Source organism: Pocillopora verrucosa, chromosome 9 (assembly GCF_036669915.1).
Source record: "Pocillopora verrucosa isolate sample1 chromosome 9, ASM3666991v2, whole genome shotgun sequence".
Taxonomy (NCBI): Eukaryota; Metazoa; Cnidaria; class Anthozoa; order Scleractinia; family Pocilloporidae; genus Pocillopora; species Pocillopora verrucosa.
In genome coordinates, this window is record NC_089320.1 from 5768342 (window position 1) to 5795119 (window position 26778).

Here is a 26778-nt window from a genome sequence, read left to right on the forward strand (position 1 = left end):
TGGGAGTTAAAGGGTTAAGAGGGGAGATGGGAAAGGGGTGCAGGTGGGAAACATTTATCTTAACCCTTTACACCCCAACATCAGTGTGCATATTCTCCATACTATTCTCTATACATTTCCCTGAGTGCTGACTAGGAGAATTTACTAAGCAATTGAAATTCTTCAGTTGGTGATTCTTTCAAATGTTCTCTATATCACCCCAGAATTGGACATTAAGTTCATGAAAATAAAGGAAATGATCACTGAAAACGGAAGCTCTTGATTGTTACACAAATTCTTCTTATGAGCACTTAGGGAAATGTCTAAAGAACAGTTTGAAGAATATGCATACTGATATTGGGGTGTAAAGAATGAAGTAGAGCCACACCAATCAAACATTTTTGTTGTGATTAATTAACTCTTGGACCTTGGCGTGAATGCACAAACCAAGTAACATTAAACCTCACTCACATGAGAATCAAATTTGGCTTCTGCTTGCCATCTAAATAAACTACAAAAGTACAATGATTCCAAACACCAAAAAAACAAGACAATGTATTTTAATTTTTCTCTTTAAAGCATTGCCGTTAATTTACAGAGGTTGATGATGTCCCCACATTTTGCTCCTCAGTAGGATGTGCCATGTGGTCTTCTAACTTCTTCAATGTACCTTGTGTCCCACAATGTCTGAGGAAGGCCTGAAAATCAGGGATAACAAAACAGAACTTAAATTAAAAAAATTTAATCCTTTCACCCCTTTCTCCTTACAACACTCCCCTGAATCAAACATTCAGGTCACAAGAATAAAGGAAATGATCACCAACTAAAGTTCTTGACTGTTGAATGAATTCTCCTTGTCAGCACTTAAGAAAATGTATAGAAAACAGTAGGGAGAATATAAGTATTGATGTTAGGGTGTAAAGGGTTAACCCTTTAACCACCAAATTAAGAAGCTCCTGATTGTCAAACAAATTCTCCTTGTCATAGCAAATGTTAAAAGGACAGTGAGGAGAATATCTATACTGGTGGTAGGATGTAAAGGGTTCACACTTTCACTCCAAGATCTCAATATCAACAATCTGTACTGTCCCCTATATGTTGCTTGTGATTCACATTCTGAGAATTTGATGTTAAATCAAACAATATTCTTTTGTTGATATTTTGCCTTCTTGTTACCTTTTAGCTTGGATATAGTAAAGGGAAATTCCTAGTTGGTCACTCCAACAAGTTGGGAAAGTTGGGGCAAAACATGGGGATAAAGAAAACCATGCTTCCAACATCATGCTTGATTACCCCAGCCTATACCTTTGTCTGCTATCTCCCTCTTGACGTTAACCCAATACACCCTAACATCAGTATGCATATTCTTCATACTTTCTCTGTACATTTCTTAGGGTTCTGAAAGGAGAATTTGTTTAACAATCCAGGGCTTATTTAGTTGTTGATCATTTTCCTTATTCTCATGACCTTAATGTTCTCTTCAGGGGTAATCTTGTGAGGAGAAATAAGATGCCGGTCACTCTTAGGGGTTAAAAGTTGATTATTGCATAGTTAGTAGAGTCAAGCAAGTAAGATGAAAACAGAGTTCTGTTGTGTATACTTGTGACCTTAGCAATAATTAAATTATTGCCTTGTGCAAGGTAAGTGTGATATTTTCAATCAAACATTCTATTTTTTATACTTTTGAATTTCCTAACAAAAACTGCAAGTGCAGGTTTGAGTATGACACTGCTGTGTGTACGGAACAACTGGTAATCCATCAAATACCCTGATCTTCCATACCTTTGTCTCTTCTCTTCTTTAATGTCAAGGAAAACATTTGGACTGTGTGGGTATTCACAATACATATGTAACACTAACCCGAAGCATAGAGAAGCCTTTTAAGTTGTTCTTTCCAATTCGACGTGTTATCTCGCTTCCTGGATGACAAAGGAGATGAAGTCTCACCACGTCAATACAGTCATCCCACCTGTAAACATATCATAACCAATTAACATGTTACTTATCTTTAACCCTTTTCACTCCCATGATCATTTTAGCAATTCTCTTTACTGTCTGACATTCAATTCTTATAATGATAGTTTGGAGAATTTGGTATTGGATCAACTGATAATTCCCCAATTGATATTTTTCTTTATTCTCATCATCTTTCTGCTTGATATTGTATTGATGTTGTAAGGAGAAATTCTGTCTTGGTCACTCATGGAAGTTACACTACATTATCTAACAATAAGATGATCAGAAATGGTGACCTTATCACTTAGCAAGCATCTTCTTGATTTTGGAAATTCTCTTAATGAATTAAAAAATCAATTAAGTAGCAGCTGCAAGGTTGAATTGCAAATTACTCAGATCTTGGGGGATAAACTGAGAACCTATTTTTAAAAGACATACATTTCAAAGTATACCAAAATCCACCATGTGCTGACCCTTTGCCTGCTTATAATATGTCAATAAGCTTCAACATCCCCCCCTGCAACTCATAAGTATTGAACTACTGTCTGTGCCTTGAACACAATTTTGGTCCTGGGGAGGGGTGGGTGTTTGAACAAACCAATCTTCAAAAGTTCAAATGTCCTAGGAATTCCTCAGGGGGGGAGGGGGGTACTGATGCTTCCAATTGATCAATGCACAAGATGAAATAAATACATGGAAATTTTAAGAGATCCAGACAACATCCAAGCATTCTGAAAGCAAACTTTACTGCTGTCCAAGATAGTAATTGATAATAGCATAACACAGCGTCAAAAATAAAACAAAAACTCTAGAAGATAAGACTTTTTATTTTTATTTGTCTAATTAATGAAGAAATTCTAAACTTACTGTTCCCTGTCCATCATATTATCCAGCAATTCATTGAGTTTTTGTTGTTTTGCCAAATAATATAGAAGTCCTCCGTAATGTCTTGTTGATCTTAAAATTTCAAACTTTTTATGTGTAAGTAGGTCTTCATATGTCCTGTGATGAACCTGCACAAAATAAAAACAGAAATTAAAAATCCCATTCCCAGTTTATACAATCACAAATTATCAAAACTGAAAACAGAGGAAAACCTATAGACCTAAATAATTGAAAATCTAAAACTTTTTTCAAATAAAGCTCGTCTTCAAATGTTTCTTAGTCAAATTCTTATTCAAAAATTCCAGATAAGATGAGATCACTTCATACACTGGACATATCTGTACATTTAGTTTAAAATGCCATCCACAAGCGTGTTTGTGCATGTGCAAAAAAATTCAGTGATTTTTATCTTTTGTCTTGATTTCTGAGTAAAACTTAGTACTAAGCATCCATCTTCTATTTTCTATGAAAATTAGTTATTAAAATGGTCTACTTTAAATGGAGCTACTTTTTCAGAAAAGACGGGTTAGAGAAATTTATTACACATTGTGTTTGCTTTCTGGGCTTCTCCAAAATTTTGACTCACCCATCAGCAAACAAAACACTCTGGTGCAAAATGTTTTATAAACATCAAAATAAAAGCATCAAGTACTTGCTAAATTTCTGATATTTAATAGAAGTTTTAAACTAACATGATGATTGACAGGATAATTAGTCTATCACATATAAAATATAAATGGTATCAGTTGGACCAAATGGTTTTAGAGGAGAATGGAGTTAGTTATTTACAGGATAGAAATTACTATTAACATCTAACTGCCACATACTCTGATGTAATCTGCTGAGTCTGGTTCAAACTGAACACAAGCCAGATCTAGAACATCTTCATGTCTGTTTTGCTGAAACACAACCTGAAAGAGTTCAAAGACTTCTTAGAATTTAAGGAAAAGATTTTCCTAACTTATTAAAAATTTTGCATATTTAGTTTATCCTTGAGCTATAAGAAACCAGGTTGAATACTTGCTCAAAGCTTAAGGCATTTAACATGATTCAGAAGAAATGATATAATCACTAAAAAGTTCCACCAAGATTCTAAAAGAAAGTAGTAGCAAAAGTGAGCTCCTTAAATTCATTTTAAGTGCCTTTCTCAGTAATCACCCAACTCTGAATGAATAAGAGGAAAGTTATCAAATGTTAGAGAACATGCTGCTAGTTGGAATTATAATGAGGATCAAAACACACCAATGACAGTGTACCATAACACACCAATGACAACAAACACAAGTGCTACATATAGTGACACAAAATTTTCAACCTTGCCAACTGATGAAGACTAACAGTATAGCAGGTGAAATGTTGCTATAAATTCATATTGATAGTCTGACTCTATATTGTGAGACAAACGATAAAAACCCCTATTAAATTATTATTCAATGTTTATAAAACCATCAAAACAAATATGAAAACTAACCAAGTTCAAGGTCAATGCTACTACTGTAAGTTACTGACCAAGTTTTTCTCTACTAAGATACAAATGGAAAAAATAGGTACCCAATGGGTACTTGTGTCTGCTGTAGTGGAATGGAATCTGCTGTAGGCGCCTATTTTTTTGAATACTGTTAAACTGGCTAGAAACATCTCCCGAAAGGCAGTGCCATGGAATGCTCAAGGCATCACAAAGATGGGGAACTGAAGTGGTGAATGTCCAATGCTCCAGTTGGAGGTAAGGGATCATCAATATCAATCATCAATATCATGATGGTGATTACATCTTCATCACTGTTTAAATAACTTTTATTGTGTTATGGTACTGCAAAGAATCTAACATTAAAGTGAACGTTTCTTTTATTTTGTAGCAGAATATTTAAATCAAAGAATTGAAATACAACAGCCAATAGTTTTTAACAAAATTGAATAGTATCAGAAGTCTTTGTAACACAAGACAACTGTAATGCAAAGCAGTAGCAGTTTTGCAAAGCAAGAAAAAGTCTCTGGTTGTAATAATTCCTAAGAAATCATTATGTTTTTCATTTAATGGTAATATGCAATCAATTTGGAACAAAACATAGGTAAAACAAAGTTAGTATATTTACATTGTTGTGTTCAAGTAACCAATAGGTGAATATACTTTTAAAAGTATTTTGAAGTGTTTGTCTTTTAATTGAAATGAAATGTATCAGAAATGTAATGCAACAGAAATATTATCCCAAAAAAAGCAGCACGTGTACTTGTAAATAATGTTTATCAGTCAGAGAAACAATCATTTCACTTAAAACCAGTGTCTACAAAATGTTTGTTGCAAACTGTAACAAAACAGGTATTATTAACGTTTGGTATTCAGTAGTAATTTCCACTGATGTGTGACAGGAAATTGTTCATTTTATTCAGATTTGCACTGACTCCACTATTTTTGTTTGTTGTTGAATGTTATGCTGGTTATAGTTGGTAACTCTAGAAGAAAGGTAGTTATGGTTTCTTCAGTGATCGGAAGAGTGCTCTTTCCTTGTGACGCTAGCATATCATGCAGGATGTCGTTGAACAGGGTCACTGTGATCTTCGATTCTTTAATTTGTACCAGTAGTTGTCCATAACATTGTTGAATGGTGGACTTCATATTCTGCTTGAGCCCACAAGTTGAACAGGTTAGTATGGGAGACATCTCTATTACCAGCTTTTTGTTACAGTTGCAGCAGGCTTGATATGCCGTGACACTTCGCACTCCAAGTATTTCTGCTGCTGCTGTTGTATTGGTAAAGTTCTGAGGTAGCTCAGCAGGATTAATGAGATCCACAGAATTGTTCCCAAAGTGTCACCTTAATGGCTCCATGTGGGTCCACAAGATAGGCAAACAACTTTTTTTTTTCACCATACTCTGTCTTCACTTTTTTTGTTGATGACATCTGAATAAGTTTGGCTTTGATGGTGATACTTTGATTTGTGTTTGCAGCTGAAATTGATTGGATATTGTTGGCACTTGGCAACTCAATTCTTGAAAAAGGTATTTCTTTTGTAGGCTCTAACAGTACATTGTTATTCATCAGTACTGTGGTTGCTTCTCCTGCTCTTTCAATTCTAAAATTTCGAAGTTTTATTGGAGATTTCTTTTTGCTCATTTGATCAAAGTGTTCCTGTTTACTTCCGGAGACGCAGACTCCTCTTACTAAGCCATCGGTGGTTTGTATGGACATGTCAAAGTAAGATGTCTTGCTACTTTTTTTAGTTGGAGACACATTGTGTAAGAAACCAACAATCTCTTCTTTTTGTTCTTCCATTGACTGCAAGTGAAAAAGAACCTTTTGAGTTTGTTTCATAGCAATATAATGTATTTCAAAATTTCTAATAACATAGGGAGCACTGCATCAAAAACGACGACGACTACGACTACTACTACAAATTTTAACTATAACAACAAAATGCCAAAAAAAAAAACTTACCTAGGTGAATTATAATTTTTTATTTGTTTACTTATTCATTATAAATCAATCAACAACAGCAGGAATAACACTAAATGAAGGTTGAGGAGTGCAGTATACTGCAAACTGTTTATTAGATGATACTAATACTGAAAATCAAAGTGAACAAGAAATAGAAAAGAGCAGTGGTTCCAATAAGCAAGATGGAAATGACAGTAATGATAATGATGATCAGTGGACTGAAGATGAAGCAGAAACACCTGCTGGTGTTACTGACACCATGTTGATCAACACACATTATTTTGAAGACAGTCTGCCTCAACGTATTTTAAATGTTGCACCAGGAGAGGGAAACAAACCCTTAAGTATATTCAGAGATCAATATTCTGAAGAGTTAGCATATCCTGGTATATTCCTTGGTCAAAGTCGACCAGAAAATAAAGATAGACTAGCTAATGTTCATTATAGCGACATTTTTAAATCTGAACTAAGACGATCAGATAGGAGAGCTGCTATGTGTGTTGAAAATATATTCTTCAAAACAAAAAAGCTTCAAATGAAAATTCTCTTAAGAAAATCACAAGTTGCACTTAGGAAGTGCAAAGGAAATAGCAAATCTTCAAATGCTGGACAGTTGAAATGTGAAGGAGCAATTGAGCGCTTGATTCATCTTGATGAAGGATTCCAATTTTTGAAAGCATTGATACCTTACAACTGTATGCAAAGATCTGTTCATAGCGATGCTTAGATAGTAATTATCATAAGAATACTAGTTCTAGGTTTCTCTCCTCTGTATAAAATCGCCACAGCTTTCGCACATGTTTGTCTAGTGATAGATGTTTTCATGTGTGTAGTGAAATACATGTATCTTCTGCCAAATCCATTTCGTAAACAGGGCATATTATATCCCGCATTGGGCTTTGTAATCCCCAAGTGAGACTTAATAATTCCCTTAACGGGCTTTTCATTCCCCAAATGGAGCTCAATTGTTCCCCGAAGGGACTTTGCATTCCCCAAATGGGACTCATAAAGCTTATTTTGCGTCCTGAGCACTTGCAAAATGGCGGGGCGGTGATCGTGTTGGCGCCGAGAAAGCTTCAGTCGATTTACAAATTCAAAGCATCTTTCAAAACCTTTCACTCGGCCGGAATGAAACCCAGTGCGAATGCTGTGGCCAAATGAGAAAACACCTTTTAAGAAATCCATTACAAATATGAAAAGCGAAAAGATCACTCACCTTGCAAGCAATAATACACCCTGGCTTGACGAACGAAATCAGGACGATACGACGCAACCCAAACGTTTTTCGAAAGCACATAGTTTGACGGATTTGACTTTGTCCTTTTCTCAGATTTGATTGGTTCCGAGTCTTCCCGGAAATCGGTAGTTTGCCACGACCTCTTTCCTTTGTCCTTTCCTCGTATCCGATTGGATAGATTATTCCCCTGAGGAACGAAGTTTGCACCCGAAAGTATTACAGGCCGAAAGTATTACAGGCCGAAAGTATTACCCCTCCGTGCATACATCATGTATCTCATCACCAAATGGAATCCGCAGTGAAACGTCAAGAGTAAATCCGAGATCTTGTCGTATATGAAGTAGCTGGTCGCGCGTTTTACAGCTTATCTAAGTGTCTGCATGCATTATAAATGCAGCAGACACAAAAACAAGGTCCTGCAACTTAAGGTAAAGACTTTGGAAAGAATGAAAGGATAGAGTTTGTACCCTTTTTCAGAAAAAAATTTCAAGGACTCTTCCAGGGCTCTAAATTTCACCTTAACCCTTCAACTCCCAAAAGTGATCAACATGAAACTTCTCCCCATATTATCCTTATGTCACCCAACAAACAGGTAATGAGAATATTCATTATACTGATCATTTAGTAGTTGTTATATTGATCTCACATAAAATCCTATTAATCAATTTACAAGGAAATGTGTAGTGGGTAGAGGGGAGAATTAACAATCCGATCATGGGAGTTTAAAGGTTAAACCCTTTTATTCCCAAGATTTTAAAATCAATTCTTACTTACAGTCTACATTCATTTCTTATAACATAAATTCTGAAAACTTTATTGTTCGAGTTAAGCAGATTTCCAGGACTTTCCAGGACCTGTAGTATTTTTCCAGGACTGGAAAGTCCTGGAAAATGTTGAAATAAAATCCCAGGTTTTCCAGGACTCCTATGAACTCTAGCAGTAAGATATTGAGTATATCTTTGGCTTCAAATAGAGGGAGAAATTTCAATTCAAACAAACTTTTGAATTAAGTGAGCCTTGCACTGAAATACAGTGCTCTAAATTGATTAACCCTTTAACTCCCAAGAGTGACCAAGACATAATTTCTCCTTACAATATCAATACAATATCAAGCAGATAAGTGATGAGAATAAAGGAAAACATCAATTTGGGGATAATTACTTGATCCAATACTAAATTCTCTGAACTAACATTAAAAGAATTGTATAGTTGACAGTGAGGAGAATTACAAATTTGATCTGGGAGTTAAAGGATTAATCACAGTGCACGTGCTAATTGTGAGTGAGAATTGTAATAAATGATAAAAGTAAAACAACAGAACAGTTTACATTACCAGCATTCCTTCATCAGTGAGGAGTTCTGGCATTTCATACTGTCTTCCAGGCTTAGGGAAATAAATAAAATTCAATCTATCTCTTTCTTCCCATGATGCTTTTCGTAATCTGCCACTTGGTTCTCTCACTGTTATTGACCTGGTCTGAAAAAAATCAAAATATAAATATGAGAAGTAAAAAAAAGGCACACCACAAGGCCATTTATGTTATGTAATACTATGTTTTAATTTAAGGAAGAGGAATTAGAAGATTAAAATAACAAAAAACTATGGCCAAACAACATGATCAAGTAAACTTAAACTTAGTTCCGTCCTCATTAACTCTGAAGCTCCCAAGCTCTGATACTTAAGTCTTCCCCCTAACTGCTACACATTTCCTCGCATATTACGAACTCAGGGGAAAGGGAATGGGGAATGGAACATTTATTGGACCTCGGTAGAGCTTCCCACAACACGTCCAATTATTTTCATTTATTGATAGGCAATATATTGCCCTAGAGTAACGCTACTTTTGTAAAAGTTAAAAAAAGAAAAAAAAAACAGAAAAACTTATTTTACAAGAAAGAAGACTTTGAACTACCCTATCAGATTCACTTGTGCTGATATCCGTAAAAACATAATTTGACTCTGAAAATTGTGCCAGCTCTTCTTTTTCTTCAATAATTTCATCGATCTCTAGTCTCTCTTCCATCACTGGTGGCATTTCAAGCATAGCTTCGGCTTCTTCTTCATTTCTATGTTGTACCTAGTATAAACAAAAACAATTATGAACTCTAAATTTTCATACATATGCGCGTGTCTGCTCGTATATACGTGATCTGCTCTTTTAGACCACTTAGAAAATAGATCTGAGAGAAACAAACAAAAGAAAAATTACCTCTAAGTACTCTGCATCTGTCATTAGTTTGTACGATGGAACTTCAAATTCTCCTCTGCGCATGGCGTATATTTTATCCAAATTACGACCTGTGAGTTTCTTTAATAATGACTGAACTTCAGGATTAGAAAACGATGTAATTTTCCCCATATTTTCCAATGATTTACTGCTGTAGAATGTTCGTAACACTAGCGATCGCAAAGGAAATTTTACAGGCCGAAGTTGCTTGCACGAGTTGGCGATCTTGGCAGCCATTTTGATTAAGCTACTAATCCGCTGACCATAGCTGTGCGACTGCTCCTTTATAAATACTTCTCAGTGGGGAGGGGTAGAGTGAAATGCCGAAAACTCATTTAAAAAAGAAACTTATTTGGAAATATATGTTTTTAATTCTAATGTACTGTTGTTATTTTATTGAGCCCTATAAACATATTTCGTGGCTAAAACTTCGATTCGGCACAAAAATTCGGGAATTTCTGTTTTTGTAATGATTCTTATCAACAATTAGGTTCGACATTCACAACCGTGCCTACCCCCGAGGAGGTAAAAATAGTTATGTAGTGAAAACAACATGGCGGTCGGGGCAAGTTTATTTAGATATTGTATGAGGCATCCTGCCCGAATTCTTGTGATAGGACTTCTTTTGCTTCTTGTGATCGCTAGCAGGTTTCTCTACTCTTCAGTTCCAGAGCAGCAAAATGCCCAGGAACTAAATCTTGTGGCAGGAAGTCTAATCCAACATGTTCCCAAGAATATTGGCTGGAAGCAGAATCAAGTGCAGCGTGAAAACGCAAAAAAACTACAGCAAAGTTTACCTTCGATGGACGATGACAAAAATCCACCTTCTATGGTAGATTTGAGCTTTAGTAAACTAAAAAAGAAAGAAGATAATTTAACGAAAAAGATCAAAGGAGGAGTTAAAGACGACAGCAAGGTGGTATCTGATGCAGAATATAAAGTGAAGTTGAAAGAGGCAGAGGTTGAGACAGCCGAAAATGATTTAGATCACAGGAAAATGCAAAATAAAGCACTGAAGAAAGACATGCAACATAAGAATAAAGCTCAACACTCACCGTTCGAAAGTGAAGCAAGTGATGAAGAGTTAATTAAGAAGACTTCATTGATGGAAGAGAAGTCTCTTGTTCCTAACCATAAAGGGCCTGAAAAAGTTTCCCAAGAAAACCGCAGTGACAACCTCGATGGAAACCAAACTGTTAGGAAGAAGAAAAAGAATGAAAAGAAAGGAGTAACTCCTGTTATTTCACAGCAAGAGGAGAACAACATTATGATGATCCTTGCCAAAGTTTCCCAGACAAGCTCTTTAGCTAAAAGGTTCAAACGATGTGTGTTGTCCATCTGTGAACACTCCAGCATAAATTTGGCTTTTCATATTATAACAGACAAAGTTGGAAAACTTACCTGTGAGGATACATTCAATCAGGCTGGTAAAGTGTGTAAGCACAGCCTGAATGTGAGTTATTATGATGTTGACAATGTATCTAGTGAGGTCAAACTAATCACTAAAGAAATTCAGGTATGTATACATTTCCTCTGATACTGTTTTCTACAGAATTTTTACAGTGCTATCAAGGAGAATTTGTTTAATCTTTTAGCTCCCATGGGTGACCAAGATGGAATTTCTCCTCACAATATCAATATAATGTCAACCAGATAAGTGATGAGAATAAAGAAAAATGTCAATTTGGGGATGATAAGTTGATCCCATACTAAATTCTCTGAACTAACATTATAAGAATTTTATGGTTGACAGTAAGGAGAATTGCATATTTGATCTGGGAGTTAGAGGATTAAAAATAGGACACAATAGATGACATATTTGGGACAACCACAAAAATGATCCTAGAATGAATACTTTTTTTTAGTCCAATTTAGAACAGACAATTTATGGAGAAAGGTGAAGTTTTTCCTCATTTCTATTTTACTTTAAGTTTTTGAAACAAAGCCATGTGATTGCAGGGCCAGACGCCTCTGTCCAGATTGGCTCATGTCAATCCATTCAGCCTTACATTTGTCAGTTTTCTTTATTTTTTTTCTATGCAGTTGCATGCATAAGGCTGGATGGATCATATAATAATTACAACAAAAACATAAGAGTATAAAACATCAATTATGATGGAAATGTAAGAATTAATGAAACCTTCTTTTAAATTTTAATTCACAGGATCTCTTCAGTACTGGCACTGTTTCATACTTCAATCACCCTCTTTTCTTTGTATCCACTGCCATTCATCACGTGCTGCCGCAGACCATGAAACGTATCATATCACTGGACTCTGACCTGTTTTTCCAGGCAGACATCAAGCAACTGTTTGCAATATTTGATGACTTTAAAGCCACAACCATATTTGGTCTAGCACGAGAGCAGCAGCCTGTTTACCGACACATTCTAAACATGTATCGTGATAGGCATGCTGGTACAAAAGCTGGAGAACCACCTCCAGATGGTGCAACAGGTTTTAACAGTGGTGTCATGTTAATTGACTTACAACGTATGCGTGACTCAAAGAAGTACAACCAGCTTCTTGATAACAATGCAGTGATGGAGATAGCAAGAAAATACACCTTCCAAGGACATCTTGGAGATCAAGATTTTTACTCATTGCTCAACTTGGATTATCCTGATTTTTTCCATGTGCTTCCTTGTTCATGGAATCGTCAGCTCTGCACATGGTGGAGGGATCATGGTTATGCAGAAGTGTTTAATTTATATCACAACTGTTCTGAGACAATTCATGTTTATCATGGAAACTGTGAGACTAAAATGCCTAATGAGTAACTGAGACTGGCAAGACTGACATAAAGGCTGAGGATGATCATGTTGATAATGTCCTGATAAAGGCAAACACCAATGTCTGGGGAAAAAATCAAATGTCCCCCTTAGAAGGGCGTGGTTGTAGGTTTCCTTAGACCCCATCTCCAGAGGCACCAGCCCTTAGTTATGTAAAAACAGCAGAGTAACATAGAAGATGGTGATCCAAAGCTGGAGACTGACTGGTAACTTATTGCCTATCAACTGCTCACATACTCTGTGAAAAGTATCTCTTTATATCACTCTCCACGATCATTTGTATCTCAGCAATTTAAAATCAAAGTGCAACGTTTTTTGTACTCTTTTTTTAATGTTTTGCCGCGCTAACATCAGAAGCCATATTCTCCATATGCTTCTCTTTACATTTCCTCTGGCACTGGTTAGGAGAATTCCTTTTACAATCAAAGCCTCTAAGGTTGGTTGTCATTTCCTTTATTCTCACAATGTTAATGAATGATTCAGCAGTATTACTGTTAGGAGAAATTAGATACTGGTCACTCTAAGAGTTTAAAGGGTTAATTCCCTAGAAAATCCATACTCACTAGTGATGCTACAAGTTTTACTTTTTGTTGATTTTTTTTTTTTTGAGGCACATGAAAATATAAATGGTTATAAAGTATAGAAGAGATGTTTTATGTTTATGGGAAAAAGCGAGAGAAGGTATCACCTGTACATATTCTGTTATTCATTTTACTGGTATTGGGTTCATTTTGCCTAAAGGTGAAATATATGAGATGGACGCATTTTTAACATTACAAATTAAATGAGGTATGGAAAAAAAAATAATTTAAAAAATCATCACAACAACGGCTGTAGTCTTGTTGAGATAAGAGACTTCTCATAGAAAGAACTTTGTTTGGGAGATTAGTGGAAATCAAACAAAGGGAAATTGCAAGAGGTGCTAGCACTGTTTTTACTGGGAGTGTGTGTGTGTGTAAGGATGAAATGATTTAAAAACAGATTAAACGTTGAAAAGAACTAGGGAAGATCGGACGGTTTAAAAAGAAAAACCACACGGCTTGTTTTACCACAGGTGGTCGATGAACTCGCGAAGGTGGGCGAACATGCAATGGAGCGAAACATCCAGATACTTTTGTCTTTATCTTGTGACGTAATGACAGTTTTATTCAAGCTGGTTCTTCATACTTCATCGAGGACATGATCCATGCATATGTTACCCTATCAACATTTAGAGAATCACATGGAAAATTGATCATAACTTGCGCTTCATTTCCAAACCTCTCTTACAGTTTTCGTTTTTTATATGACTGAAATGGCCGCGGGATAGCCTATGATTGTATAAAATGTTGGGACGGTGCAAAAGGTCTACACTTCCATTAATAAGAGAATAATGTCTTTTCTCCCTTTAAGATTTTTCCCCAGAATCCAACAAGAAGGAACAAGGCTTCCACGGTCTAGATCGAGGCCGTGGAAGAGCACGAAGTTTTTCTCTCTGAAGCACAATTTCATCAGTAGGTCACTATGAAAGTCTCTCTATTGTGTCTCTCATTAAATCGGAGAAGCAATCATTTCGTTTACTTTAACATTTGGCTCAATAACACCGTGCTCTTCGTGTACTTGCTCTCAGAATCCTTACCATTTCCAGTTTCCAATCTCCTCTCTTTCTTGAATTCTAGATGAGCTAGGTTTGCAAAAGTTAACTATTTCCGCTTGCGTACGGAGTCCGATCGCCAAACTGCTGTGACCTGCCATTCATGTTTACACCTCCACCGCTTCTTTGAAAATATTTGTTCGGCAATGGCAGATAAAATCGATTTCTCCAAGGTAAAGATCCGTGCCATTAAGACAGATCTGAACAAGTACAACATCGAAATCAAGGAGAATCATGGCCTCAACGAGGAAACTGGATACTGGTGGCTTGTGTTTACATTTGACTTCGCTCTCGAAAAGGGAATTGAAGTTCGCTTGACAAACTTTAAGTACAGTGGAAGCACGACCTGGACGATGGAAATTGTCAAATGTGTCTACCTGGGAATAAATAGCAAGGAAGAAGTAGATTCCTTTGACATGGAGGATGAGCTCGCAAATTGGCGCGAGCTTCGTCGAATAAACGACAGCGTTGGAAAGCCCGAAAAGCTTCGTAAGTACCTTGAAGAAAACATCGTGCCTCTGGTGACTAAAAAGATCAGATACACAAAATTCAGCCCCCAATTCAGCTTCTTTTTAAGCCACAGATCGAAGGACAAGCCATTGATGGAAACTTTCCGGAATGGGCTCAAATTTCTTGGTTATAAAACATGGCTTGACAAAGATGACATGCCAATGCTCGCTGATTTGCAAGGAGCACTGAAAGTTGCCGTCGAAGAATGCGATTGTTTCTTAGTCTGGCTCAATGAGGAATACTTTCAGAGCAATTACTGTGAAGCAGAACTGTTGTATGCGAAACAACTTGGAAAAGTTATTCTCGCATTTGGAGATTACGGAGAAATCAAAGATCTTTTGAAAGGAGAATTTGAATTTCTGGCCAATCATCTCATTTATGATGCTTCAAAGTCGTCCTTCTTTGAGGTGCTTCGACGCATCGATAACGCTTTGTTTGAGTTCGAAAAGCTTACAATCTAGAGTGCAGACGTCTTGATTCCAAGCAAATACTATGTACTTGGGAAAACAATTGAAAAACAAACACTGGTAACATATTACTATTCATATTTGTAATTTCTATGCCTCGTCTCCAAAATATTTTGAAGGTGGCGTCCTTTTAGCTGGCTAGTGATTTGAATAATACCCAGACAATTTGACAGTATCGAGACGATGCAGAACGCAATTGCAAGAAACTTGAAAAGTTGTCAATCATGTAAGTGTTTAGCCTTGTAAAGGTCAATTTTATCTCTTGAGCGCTTCCGGATTTTCCTTAAACTATATTATTGGCATAATGGCGAGATAAGAGATAAGGCTGGAAGTGTTCGTTCTCTTGACCTTCCCTTCCTAGCGGCCTCAGACATGTAAAACACAGAGCGCTGCCTCTCTGCTAGAAAGTTACACTGGATATACAAGGGCAAAAGGGGGGCACAGTCCCTCGCTGTTTTGCTGACGTTTCGAGCGTTAGCTCTTCCTCAACCGCCCTGTCGAAGTATTAACGCTCGAAACGCCAGCTTTACAAAAGCAGCTCTTTACAGTGGCAATTTGCATAATCAACTTTGTCGATAAAACCAAATCATCTAGTTATACCCCCCACCAACGCAGCGCCACAGTTTCTTTAGATACTAATTGTCTTGATAATCTTGCAAGCGTATCGCGTGACACTTTATTTCTAATATTGTAATTAAGCTAAGGGTTTGATGGTAGTTGGGTTACTTAAGATTTAGGTGTATAATTGAACGTAGCACGGTAATGGCAGACTTGTAGTAAGAATGCTCGTGATGCAGAAAATCATTTATAATCTGAAATAATTAGATAAGGAATTGCCTTGGGAAATTGTGCGGATGCGTTTCGGTTGGAACATCCTGTGATGTTGCGTGATGTGTTATTCGTGCTGCAAATAGTGCGTGCGTGAGGGTGTAAATTACAGAAGTGTCGAACGGCGTGTAATGGGAAACAACCGTTAAATCAAGTTGACAGGAAATAGCTTTGGAATTTTAGTAAATCACGAATAAGTAATCTCAATCTTGGTTTTACGTGGTTTAGGCGTGTATTTCCGTTGTAACAGCAGATAAATAGAATCACTATCTTGTAACACAAGATTTGAGAATGATCGAATGTAGAAAGTTCGGATATTGTATGAATTGTAAATAAACGCAAGAAATCGGAAAGATACAGTCCTATTGACTGTCGAACCAGCGCTCCGCCGAGATTTTCCTTAACGCTGTGGAACACTAATTCCCTTTCCAGGTGATTCCTCGTCAAAACTTGTCACACAAGCTGTATATCATAAACACCGAAAACCGCATGTACCAAGTGCATTTGCATGGTCATGAAAAGAAAATAGTCTTCTTTCCCCCTGTTTTCCAAAATTTTTTCAAATGCATGTTTAACCCTTTACATCAGTATGCATATTCCCGTAATACAGGCGCCAATTGCGACGAAATTTTTCACTTTGACGACCAAATCCTGAAAATTAGTCGCCAAATCGGCGACTAGAATGTTTCATCATAACCTTACCTAGGGGGTTACCGGTCACCTCGCCACCAAGCAGACTCGCCACCAGCGAACTCGCCACCAAGGAACGATCTCGCCACCAACGTACTCGCCACCAAGCGCAGTCTTCTCGCCACCAACCACCAATAGAGATAAACTAGAATAAAGTAGTCGAGGAGAGTAGGATGTTCGAACGAGCACAATTCAAATCGGCCGATACGTTTGTGCGCTTGTCTGTATTTAAATTATGACCTTCAGCGACGTGTTAGATGTGTTCCGTTCCTAACTCATTGACATCGAAACGTATCGTGTTTGTCTTTTGCACGTAAGCGAGGAGAAATTACAAAACTCGATGCGAGGAATAAAAACTTACTTGAGAGAAAATGAAACTTCATGGGAAGAAATAAGTGATGAAATGAAACTCGATAGCAGTTGTATTAAAACTAAACTTATCGGTTTCAAACGTGCTTTCGACAACATACGTTTATAAAGTTTGAGTACAGACTTATCAGCCGAACATCCTACTGTCCTCGACTAATCTCTTTATTGGTGGTTGGTGGCGAGAAGACTTCACTTGGTGGCGAGTACGTTGGTGGCGAGATCGTTCCTTGGTGGCGAGTTCGCTGGTGGCGAGTCTGCTTGGTGGCGAGGTGACTGGATACCACCTAGGGATATAATGAATTAAAAATATTTGCAAAGATAAATCCACGGCAAACTTCCTCGTTAAGTTTGTTTCCAAAACGCACCACTCAGCACATGCATCTCGATCGATAACAAGCGACTAAATACAGGAATGGCTCCGACCTGTAATTGGATGATAAAAATAGTAAAAGTTCATAAGTTATATCTTAACTCCTTGCACGTGAGTATTGTTAACCGCGTGTACCGAAGCGGAACAATGAAATATCCATGCGAAAACACCGACGTGTCAAACAAGAAATGGCCACCTACATAACGAAGATAAGGCAGAGTCTATCTTCTTCAGCTAGGTCGTTCAGAGATATTCCGGCGATGAAAAAGTCATCCGCTGCCAATTTCCGCTGACAAAACTAATTTAGTCTGTCTAGGCGGACGACCAGAGACTGGAGCCATTCCTGTATTTCACCGCTGACAGGAATGGCTCCAACTCATGCGTATATTAATTTTTTGGTTCTGGCTAAATAATTTATATACAGATAAAAAGTGAAAGAGCTATTTATTAGGTTCTTCTTATGTTGAAGTCTACAGTGCTTGCAAATGAAGCCCTCTTTTATTTCTACAGGGCCATGTAGTTTCTAAGTTTTAAAATAATGCAGCAACTGCATACCATGTTTGGAAGATCACGCAAGGTTGCGTGACGCTGCCACCGATGTTTTTAATTTACAGTATGCTCTACTGGAGGAGTATGGCTTGCCCGCAATCGAGGGAATTTTTTTCGTGGAAACGGATTTTCTAGGTAATTGTTCAAATGAAGGACAAACCCATTCATCGGGTTCTTGATCTATTTTTGCACAACACCCAAAGGAAGAAAGTCGCGGATTAATTTTGCTTGGTAATTTCTAACAACTCCACTAGACCTAAAAAAGGAAAAAAAAAACAACAAAAAAAATTGTCTTACCAGTTAAACCAGTGGCAGTAGCCCTCGCACTGAATCATATCGAAGTACCTTGACTGTTTGTAGTGATAGCACAACCAATCTTCGAACAGTTTTTGGCTATAACAAGAAAGAGTAAAATGATTTTATAAAATATGTTCCAAAATTAATGACGGCTGTTCATCACATGACATAGTATTGGAACGAGTATATCTCATTAGTTATCGTATCACACTACTGTTTTAGACAAGGTATTTATACCACTTAAATTTAAGAAAGAATGAGTGGACCATAAACTACATTTTCTGTACGAGCCATCCTAACCTAATTTGCCAACTGCTTTCCAGGCATCATCTGTAAAAAACCTCTTCAATTTTTCAAATTCGAAAATTTTCAGCTAAAACCGCGGCTCTCAAAAAATATTTCTCATCTTGCCTAATAAATTTTCAAAAGAAATTTGCAAATTTTCACAACTTTGCCTATTCCTGCTCGTAGGTCCAGGTAAGCCCTTATGGTCACTGGTCATAGCTGCTAACAATGGTTTATAACTATACGCGTTTAGTGTTACCTCGTAAAACTCCCCGAAGAAGTTACGAGAGTTAGACGAAACGCGTCAGAGAATAAAGAAGTTTTACAACTACTGTTCGTACAGCACTGCTCACCATTTTAGTTTTAAATTTTTAAAATTTTTTTTTTAAAAATTACTAAAAAGTTATTGAAAAAAATTAATAAACGTTTGAGTCGGAGCTATTCCTGTCAGCGGTGAAATACAGGAATGGCTCCAGTCTCTGGTCGTCCGCCTGAACTGACCAAATGAGTTTTGTCAGCGGAGCTTGTTAGCCGATGACTTTTTCATCGCTGGAATATCGCTGAACGACCTCGCTGAATAAGAAAGGCTGCCTTCCCTTCGCTACGTAAGTAATCATTTCTTTTTTTACAGATCGGTGTTTTCACTCGCATTGATAATTCATTGTTCCGCTTTGAGACACGCGGTTAACAATACTCACGGGCAAAGAGTTAAGATATAACTTATTAACTTTTACTATTTTTATCATCCAATTACAGGTCGGAGCCATTCCTGTATTTAGTCGCTTGTCGATCGATAACTAGACGCCATCTTGGATTAAGGTGAGCTTGAAGGTTGTATATTCCATTCTGGTGTCCACTTTGTAGCACGTTAAAGATCTTTTCCCTAACTTAATTTCTAGAACGATGACAGCGTAAAAAAAAAAAAAAAAAAGGTTTTGTTTGTCTTTGAAAATGGCGCCCAACTTTTTTTGAATTGGCTACCACTTTGAAGAATTTAGGAGCCTAGTGGCTATCAGAAAAAAAAAATTAAATTCACGCCCTATATTCTCCACACTATTCTTTATACATTTCCAAGCTGCTGACAAGGAGAATTTGTTTGCCAATCAAAAGGTTCCTTCCCTGATGACCATTTCCTCTACCTTAATGAGTGATTCAGGATACATATTGTACAGAGAAATTAGATGCTGGTCACTCCTAGGGTTTACAGGGTTAAAGTTCATTATTTAAGTCTTTTCACCCCGTAAATAGCGAACGTTTATATTCATTGTTTCATTAGCGCCCTTTTTGTGTCCTTTTATTACCACCTTATTACCGCCTTATAGCTAATTCGCATAATTTATCGATGTGCATATAGCAGAGATATGCCTGTTTTCCCGTTTTTTGCGCTAAACGCAAGGTAAAATTTCCGCGCAGCCCCATACTATTGTAAAACAAATTTGTTTTCCCAATGGCAATGTATTGTTTTTTGTTATTGTTTTCTCTCTCTAAGAACTGAATGCATAATGTAGTATGGGGCTATGCGGAAATTTTACCCTTTGCAGTATCAGTTTTGGTCTTTTCTGAGGCCGTAACAATGTAAGCGTTTTACAGTCCTCTCTCCGTCTTGTTATTTGTTATTTCTTTATATCGTCCATTGTGTGACTTTTCTAATTGTTGGTTATTTGAGTTTCAGTACGTCATTTACGCTGTTGAGGAATTGAAATGCATTGTATTTATTTCTACACGACGTGGAATTGTTTATTCCCGGGCTTCGCGTAGTGCAGTTTCACAAATATTGTTTTTTTTTTTGTCTATTTAAAGATTTTTTCTCAATCCTAAGAAACTTCGAACTGTTGAGATTTGATTGGCAAACTCCTGGGACCAATAACCATATGTAAATACTGCAGGCGCATCATTGGACATTCCTTAAATTCATTTGCGTATACTTGCCCTGGGAAACACGATGAAGACATCGATTATTGCCTCGTTCAGTTTGTTATTATTCTGTGCAGTTTTAAGAACCAGTCAAGGTAAATGATCTTTTGTGCTACTTTGCTTGCTTGAAAGAAGTTGCTGTAGTTTTACCGCGTTTGTTTTGATTCGAGCGTGAATTACTTCTGACATGAATACACAAATTATGTAATATTACACTTGGTTACCTTGCGTGAGCTACAAACGTTAATCGAACTTCACGTTTTCATTGGTTCTTTTCTGTTTAAGGGAGAAGTATTTTCCCGATTTGTTATTCTTGTGTTAAACAAACTTTTCTCTTTTTCTAACGAATTTTTCCGACCAAATTTTCGCACAGAATTTGTTCGCGTCCGTTTTGGTACGATGGTCACGCGTGCACGTGTTTGGTTTTTTACTGACAGTTGAGCACTCTTTATTTTTTTGTTTCTTACATGTCAAGCGCTAATCAAATAGCTATCCGTCGCATTCATTTCGGCCGGAGCTCCTTATAGTTTGCGAGTTAGCTAGCTTGCCAATGAATCGTTACTAAACAAATTACTCCTTGCTCTCTAACAGTTGATTATCTCTTGCATCACTCTCACCGGAAACAGAGGGCTTTTTGAATATATGCACCTCGTCAACGCTACCGGTTTGGTATTCGAGATCCCACCGTTTGTGCGAAATTTCGTGTGTTTATTTCAGAAGGTGGACCCACCCGGTGATCACGATCTCAATTTCGATGAGTTGTCGACCGGGCGGAAATTTTTGCGGACTCTTTACGGGGTAATCAGAATTGTAACTACGCCCCACGTGGAATTCGAGCCGACATTTTTCATATGCACAGTTTCAGGGACGAAGTATGTCAAGGGGTCAAAGTAAGTCCTGCTAACAGAGCCTGCAAGAAACCTGGCTCGTATGATCAGGCTAACTTGATGGCGTGACACATGACCCTTGTCAACTGCTTTGCATCGGAAAATAATTCTACCCAGGCCGAGAGCTCACTAAGTGACGATTCGCCCCGTTTGGCATGTAGTCAAAGTGAATGATTTTCGATTATGTCTCGCTCCTGTGGACTGAATTTTGTCTTCGAAACAAGTCTCAGGCACTCACACTCGCATGGATATAATCTGTAATCGCAGCGTCCAAAGAGTTGCGTTTTAGAAGCAGTTTAAAAAAAGACCTACCTCAGCGACTCGGCACCCGATGTGTATTTGACGCTGCTTTTAAAACAAAAAAGTTGAACATATCTGTTAAAAATACAAAATAAAGGACAAGATCAAGAATCAATTTCTCTTGAACTAAAAACATAATGAAATGCAATATATTTTTTATATTGCAGCCCATTTACGAGAACGGAGGGAAGCTGCTCCTGAGGTAAGCTGATTCAGCGAAACTCGTGGAAGGCTTCATTCCTTATAATAATTCAGCGGTTAATAATTCTTAAAGAGCTGTTTAACCTTTTTTTTTTTGAAGATTTAAAACTTCCTGCATCACTCGTTGCGAACGCTCCCTCCTCTCTTTCGTTATCCCGCCCCCCCCCCTCCCACCCCACCAATGGGATTCCATGGTCGCTTTCGTTAGATACTCACGGACTAAATGTTTACCAATGGTTTAAACTTTATTATTGCTATCTTTTATCATGAAAAGCTGAGGCTCTCATCTCTTGCTTCGTGGTTTCTTTGAGGGAAAGTGGGTAAAGCTGAATAAGTATTTTCGCTTTGTTTAAAAACTGATGCGTGACAAATTCACTTGAGCATAAGGAGTGCGTGGCCTTTGTGAAATGCGCGTTAAGCTTCAAGCGTGGAGCGTGTGGAGCGCTGTGTCGAGAGTATAATACAAGATGAATAAATTCCTCCTCATCAAAGCACTTTTTATTTATTTATTTATTTTTACTTATAGTCAATCTTAGCGCTTTCCTTAGATTGGCCCATTTCTTGCAGATCACAGTAACCCTAAAGCTCGACTGGAATGTCACCGCACTTGGTAAACCGATTCCACCAAGTTATACAACAATGGTCCCCAACGGGACTGTTGTAATGGACATCATGAACAAAGCAGCAGGCGAAGATAAGGAGGGCCCCTTCAACCTTTACGAGAGCACCTACTATGCCGGGCTGGGGTATCTGATCACCACCATAAATGGAACGGGACACAGTCAGAACACCAATTCGTACTGGTACAAATATGATGAAGAAAATGTAGTGTCTATTCCATGTGGAGGGGACTCTTATGTGCCTCATAACGGGTCCACGATTCTATTCCGGTTTACAGCAGACCCTTACCCGAATAATAATAAAAGTGCCAATGGATATTGTGTTTCTCACTCCACCCCTAGTCAGGTTTGTTCGCTGTACTTTAGCCAAGGTTGTTTCTTTTGAACACGAGTCTAGAAAGTCAATTGAGTGCGTGTAAAGCAAAACTTGCTGGTGAACTTTCCTGAAAAAAGAGAAGAAGAATACAGGCCTGCTTTAGCTTGCGAGCAGGTTTTCAATGTTCATTAGCGCCTGGGCACGAGTGTTTCTTCGCTCGCGGGAAGGAATGAGAACTTGACCGTCGCGGGCCTGCGCGAGGTATGCAAGGGGTCTGGCACTAATCAGTTCAAAACTTCCTGCGAGCGGAGAAACGGACGCAATGCAGCGCTAAAAATGAGCGCCTGCTCTTGGGCTGGATAACTCGTTTGGTTTGCTTTTTCTTTGCTGATAAACAGTCCAAACCATCGATTTGATTGTTTCGCAACACTTTCGCATTAAGAAAGTAGAGGCCTTGACCTTATGCAGTAGACTCAGGTTTACCCGCTCACGTCCATTCTCGTCCCAAGAGTCCTCTTTCCTCGTTTCTTTAGGTCACGTGCTCGAAGAAATTCGTGACGGTAAGTAAGACCGAGTGGCTCTGGGGACGAGAATGGCTCTTGTCCCGTTATTTTAAAGGAGGCTCGTACATATTCATATAGTGTTGAAAGTATAGAGGTTCTCCCTTGGAAAGTGCGCTCGAACAATTTTTTTATTCACTCGTTTCGATGCTTCAAAAAACCCCTCGTTCGTTTTTTGATGCATCGCAACGCAACTAGTGAATGTAAATTATTCCAGCACTTACCATTATATGATGTTTTTACGTTATACAAACTGAGATTGTTTCTTACTAACCGAAACCAATCAAAGATTGGAAGCGAACGACTATGAAAGCACATCTTTCTTCCAATCAGAGGCACCAACGATGGTACTTCACAGTGTAAATCTCAGTAGGTGTGAAATAATTTCAGTTCTTCTACGGTCAGATCAAAGTGTGAACTAGTTCCTTACGGGATTTTCTGGACAAAATGGTTACTATTTCCAGCAGCAACAGTAATAGATTTACGCTAACAAACATTTTGTTTCCTACTAATCAGGAACCTCCCTCTGCGATCACAGTTACCATTGGAATGGAATGGAATACGAATGTCGTTAAAAAGTCAATCCCTGCTCCGTACACCACCAAAGTCGCCAGTAACACCAGTCTTAAAGAAATCATCAACAAAGCTGCAGATAAAAATCCCAAGGGCCCTTTTAATAAGTATTCAACCACATACTATGGCGGACAGGGACATTATATCACTGCCATGAACGGTAATAAAGAGGTATGTGATCAGTAGCCATGAACCCTTATTTTACGTAACCTAGATTTACGGATTCCACTATTTTTGGCTTCAAGATGTTTTTTCATTTATGAAGCAAATTCGGAGCCCAAGTTGATCACTACAAACGCTGCCTGAAATAAAAAGGGCCCTTTCACTAAATATACAACCGAATTTTATCACTTCCATGAACGGACTTGAAGAGGTATGTGACAAATATCAAATTTTACATGTTGTCCTATCGTTGACTTCGAGAGTTAAAAATTAAATGAATTCGATAGTCGGATAGAGACAGTTTTTTCACGTGTTCTTCGTAGATCAGCTAGTGGTGCACGTTATCGTCAAATTTGAAAGGCCCGAATCCTTCTGCTTCCATGTTTGTAGCCTGCCCCAGGCCGCTAATTTGTGGAGACCAACGAAAAAGCCGGGAAAGTGAGAGAAAGATTATGGGGGACTAAGTAGAGGCAGGCCTCCTCATCTGCTCATTCCTTTGCGTCCACTGAGCGAGGAAGCCCGGCTCAGGCTGCCATACTCGTGGCAGATTTTTCATAATTTTCCATCATAACTGAAAAATAGTTCTTTAAAATTTGTCACCAAGCACCCCCTCTTCCACGTCCAGAAGTTCAAGTTTCTGACGAGCCTTCTTCCCCTTCCAAACCCCCTCCCCCCTCCCAAACTAAAACTCCAAAATTGTAAAAAGAATTGAAAAAGCTGAGAAAAGAGAAAGATAAAAATGACTATGGTAGAATTTTAGTGCAAATGGAATGCGAGCTGCATACGGTTTGAAGTCTCGCGTCGTGGCCTTCATTGCGTTTTCAGTGGGCCTTCCTCCTTCCGCCCTCGAAGAATCCCTTGTAAAGAAGCAGCGGAAGATAATAGGCTTATTCTGATTTCAGCCTGATTAGTTTTGACCCAGGCTGAAGTTTGTGCGACTGACTCTCTCTAACTCCCTCTTTTTGGATTGTTTAGGATTCCAAGACTGACTCGTATTGGATGATCTACGACAAGAAGGCTAAGAAACTCTTCAAACCCTTTGTAGATCAGTATAAACCACAGGACGGTTCAACTACAATCCTAAAGCTCATAACAGGCCAAGAACCGGATCCTAGCTGCGGTTGCAATTTTACAGGGATGGGTCTGGTAGTCCTGTGCCTCCTGATAAGTGTGGAGACCTTGTGGTTTTGTTAACGCAAAGTTAACCGGAACGCCTTTCTGGTCTAATCGCGGAATGGTCGTAATGAGTCTACTTCAGTTACTCACTAAAGAAGTGCGAGAATGGATTTTCTATTTGACTCTGTCGTGTTAGCGACAATATAGGATGAGTTTTAGCTTGTTCCAGGGGAAGGGTTAGGGTAGTGGTAGATGCTATTTGGTGGATAATTCTGAAGGAAATGCTTTGTCTTTGTTGCTAATATTTCTTTCATAGGCAAATAATTCGCTCGTTTTACTGGTAATGTAAACGGAAGGGGAATTAAGTGTTTTTCTCGCGTTTATTGTGAGGTGTTTGTGTTCGATTACGTTGTTTATATTTGTTTAATTTCAAAATAAATCCTTACCCAAATTTACAAAGACGAGTTTACCGCTAGATGCATCCAGCTGAATGTTCCCAAACAACATTCCAGAAAAATATATTTGATAGTCCTTTTGAAGCATGTGAGTCCTTAAAGAAAAGAAAAAGGAAAAGCTCGTGTGTGCATAGAGAAATTTTCAATGGGGCATCGAAGGTAATCCGGAATTGCCCTGGTTTTACATCACTTCGTTATGTGATTGGTCCGGAAAGCTCGGGTCACTTTCTCAACCAATCAGATTCAAAACTAAAACCAATCGCGGCTGAGTCATTCGCGTTTTCCCGTGCTTCTAGCAGAACCCTCACTGGCTACTTGTGGTATTTTCCTCTTTGTGATTGGCTGTTTTGATTGCTTTGGTTTTAGTTTTGCGACAAGTAATTGAAAAGTGCTTTAACTGTGAACGCGGAACAGCCTAAGGTTCCATAACTGATGCCGCGTTGTAGAAAATCGAGCTGCTTGCGCGATAAAATCTTTAATTGAGTGGTAAGTTCGGAAAAAAACGTAGATTAATCCTCGTAGAAAAATTTCTTGACTCGCTTTTAATTATATTGCAAAGAATTATCTTACTGTTTTCAAATTATCTCTTGATGAGTGCCAAAAACAGGATGGCGCCATTTTGAAAAACCTAGTAACCTGGCCGCACGACTAAAACGCGCAGTTCACTAACAGCTGGAGCGCAGGTTATCGCAAAAATATATATATATTATTGTCTGAGTCAAGAATGACTTTCCGTCATGTTCCTTATAATTTAAATGAGATGGAGAAGACAGAAGTTAGACTTTATTACTTTACAGATAAATGGCTAGGCTGCTAAGCAAATTTCAAAATGGCGGCTTTCTCTGTCCATCCAGGCAAATTTAAAGACAATAAGCCATTTTACAGTTGTGTACTTAGTTGCCAAGCCTTTGATTTGGAGTGAGGCTGAAGGTGACCTTGTTGTGATAGAGACCAGTATCTAGTTAGCATGATAACAAAGTAATTTGCATTTGAAAAGCAGCAAGGTTTGTATCATAACAAGGTCACCCTTAGCCTCATTCCTGTTCAAAGGCTTGGCAACCAAGCACACAACTGTAAAATGGACTATTCCCGAAAGGGTAAGTTACTCTTAGGAATCCCAAAACTCGGTTAGGGTCGTAATTTGAAATATACTTTTAGGTGACGAA

At 38.1% G+C, this 26778-nt stretch overlaps 4 protein-coding genes and 1 long non-coding RNA gene across 5 annotated transcripts; 3 read left to right on the forward strand and 2 right to left on the reverse strand.

Moving 5' to 3' along the window:
• Window positions 1-323: 323 nt before the first annotated feature.
• Window positions 324-9961, reverse strand: LOC131795061 (small ribosomal subunit protein mS22). Its single transcript, XM_059112625.2, has 7 exons — window positions 9702-9961; window positions 9405-9569; window positions 8825-8968; window positions 3648-3731; window positions 2803-2948; window positions 1840-1948; window positions 324-677 (listed from the first exon to the last, which is right to left on the reverse strand). The coding sequence occupies exons 1-7, from the start codon at window positions 9954-9956 to the stop codon at window positions 567-569; spliced, it is 1014 nt and encodes a 337-aa protein (XP_058968608.2). The 5' UTR covers window positions 9957-9961; the 3' UTR covers window positions 324-566.
• LOC136283283 (uncharacterized) lies at window positions 4648-8147 on the reverse strand. The gene is made up of 2 exons (XR_010718683.1): window positions 7471-8147; window positions 4648-6095 (listed from the first exon to the last, which is right to left on the reverse strand). It is a non-coding gene; the product is annotated as an uncharacterized lncRNA (long non-coding RNA).
• Window positions 9962-10267: 306 nt separating the features above from the next.
• On the forward strand, window positions 10268-13814 carry LOC131795060 (xyloside xylosyltransferase 1-like). Its single transcript, XM_059112624.2, has 2 exons — window positions 10268-11235; window positions 11884-13814. Exons 1-2 carry the CDS (start codon window positions 10273-10275, stop codon window positions 12496-12498), a joined length of 1578 nt encoding a protein of 525 aa, XP_058968607.2. The 5' UTR covers window positions 10268-10272; the 3' UTR covers window positions 12499-13814.
• Window positions 13815-14178: 364 nt separating this feature from the next.
• Window positions 14179-16292, forward strand: LOC131795062 (uncharacterized). The gene has a single exon (XM_059112626.2). The coding sequence runs from the start codon at window positions 14290-14292 to the stop codon at window positions 15112-15114; it is 825 nt and encodes a 274-aa protein (XP_058968609.2). The 5' UTR covers window positions 14179-14289; the 3' UTR covers window positions 15115-16292.
• A 4126-nt stretch (window positions 16293-20418) lies between these two features.
• On the forward strand, window positions 20419-25559 carry LOC131795064 (uncharacterized). The gene is made up of 5 exons (XM_059112628.2): window positions 20419-20517; window positions 21777-21811; window positions 22378-22776; window positions 23823-24050; window positions 25017-25559. Exons 1-5 carry the CDS (start codon window positions 20451-20453, stop codon window positions 25233-25235), a joined length of 948 nt encoding a protein of 315 aa, XP_058968611.2. The 5' UTR covers window positions 20419-20450; the 3' UTR covers window positions 25236-25559.
• Window positions 25560-26778: the final 1219 nt, after the last annotated feature.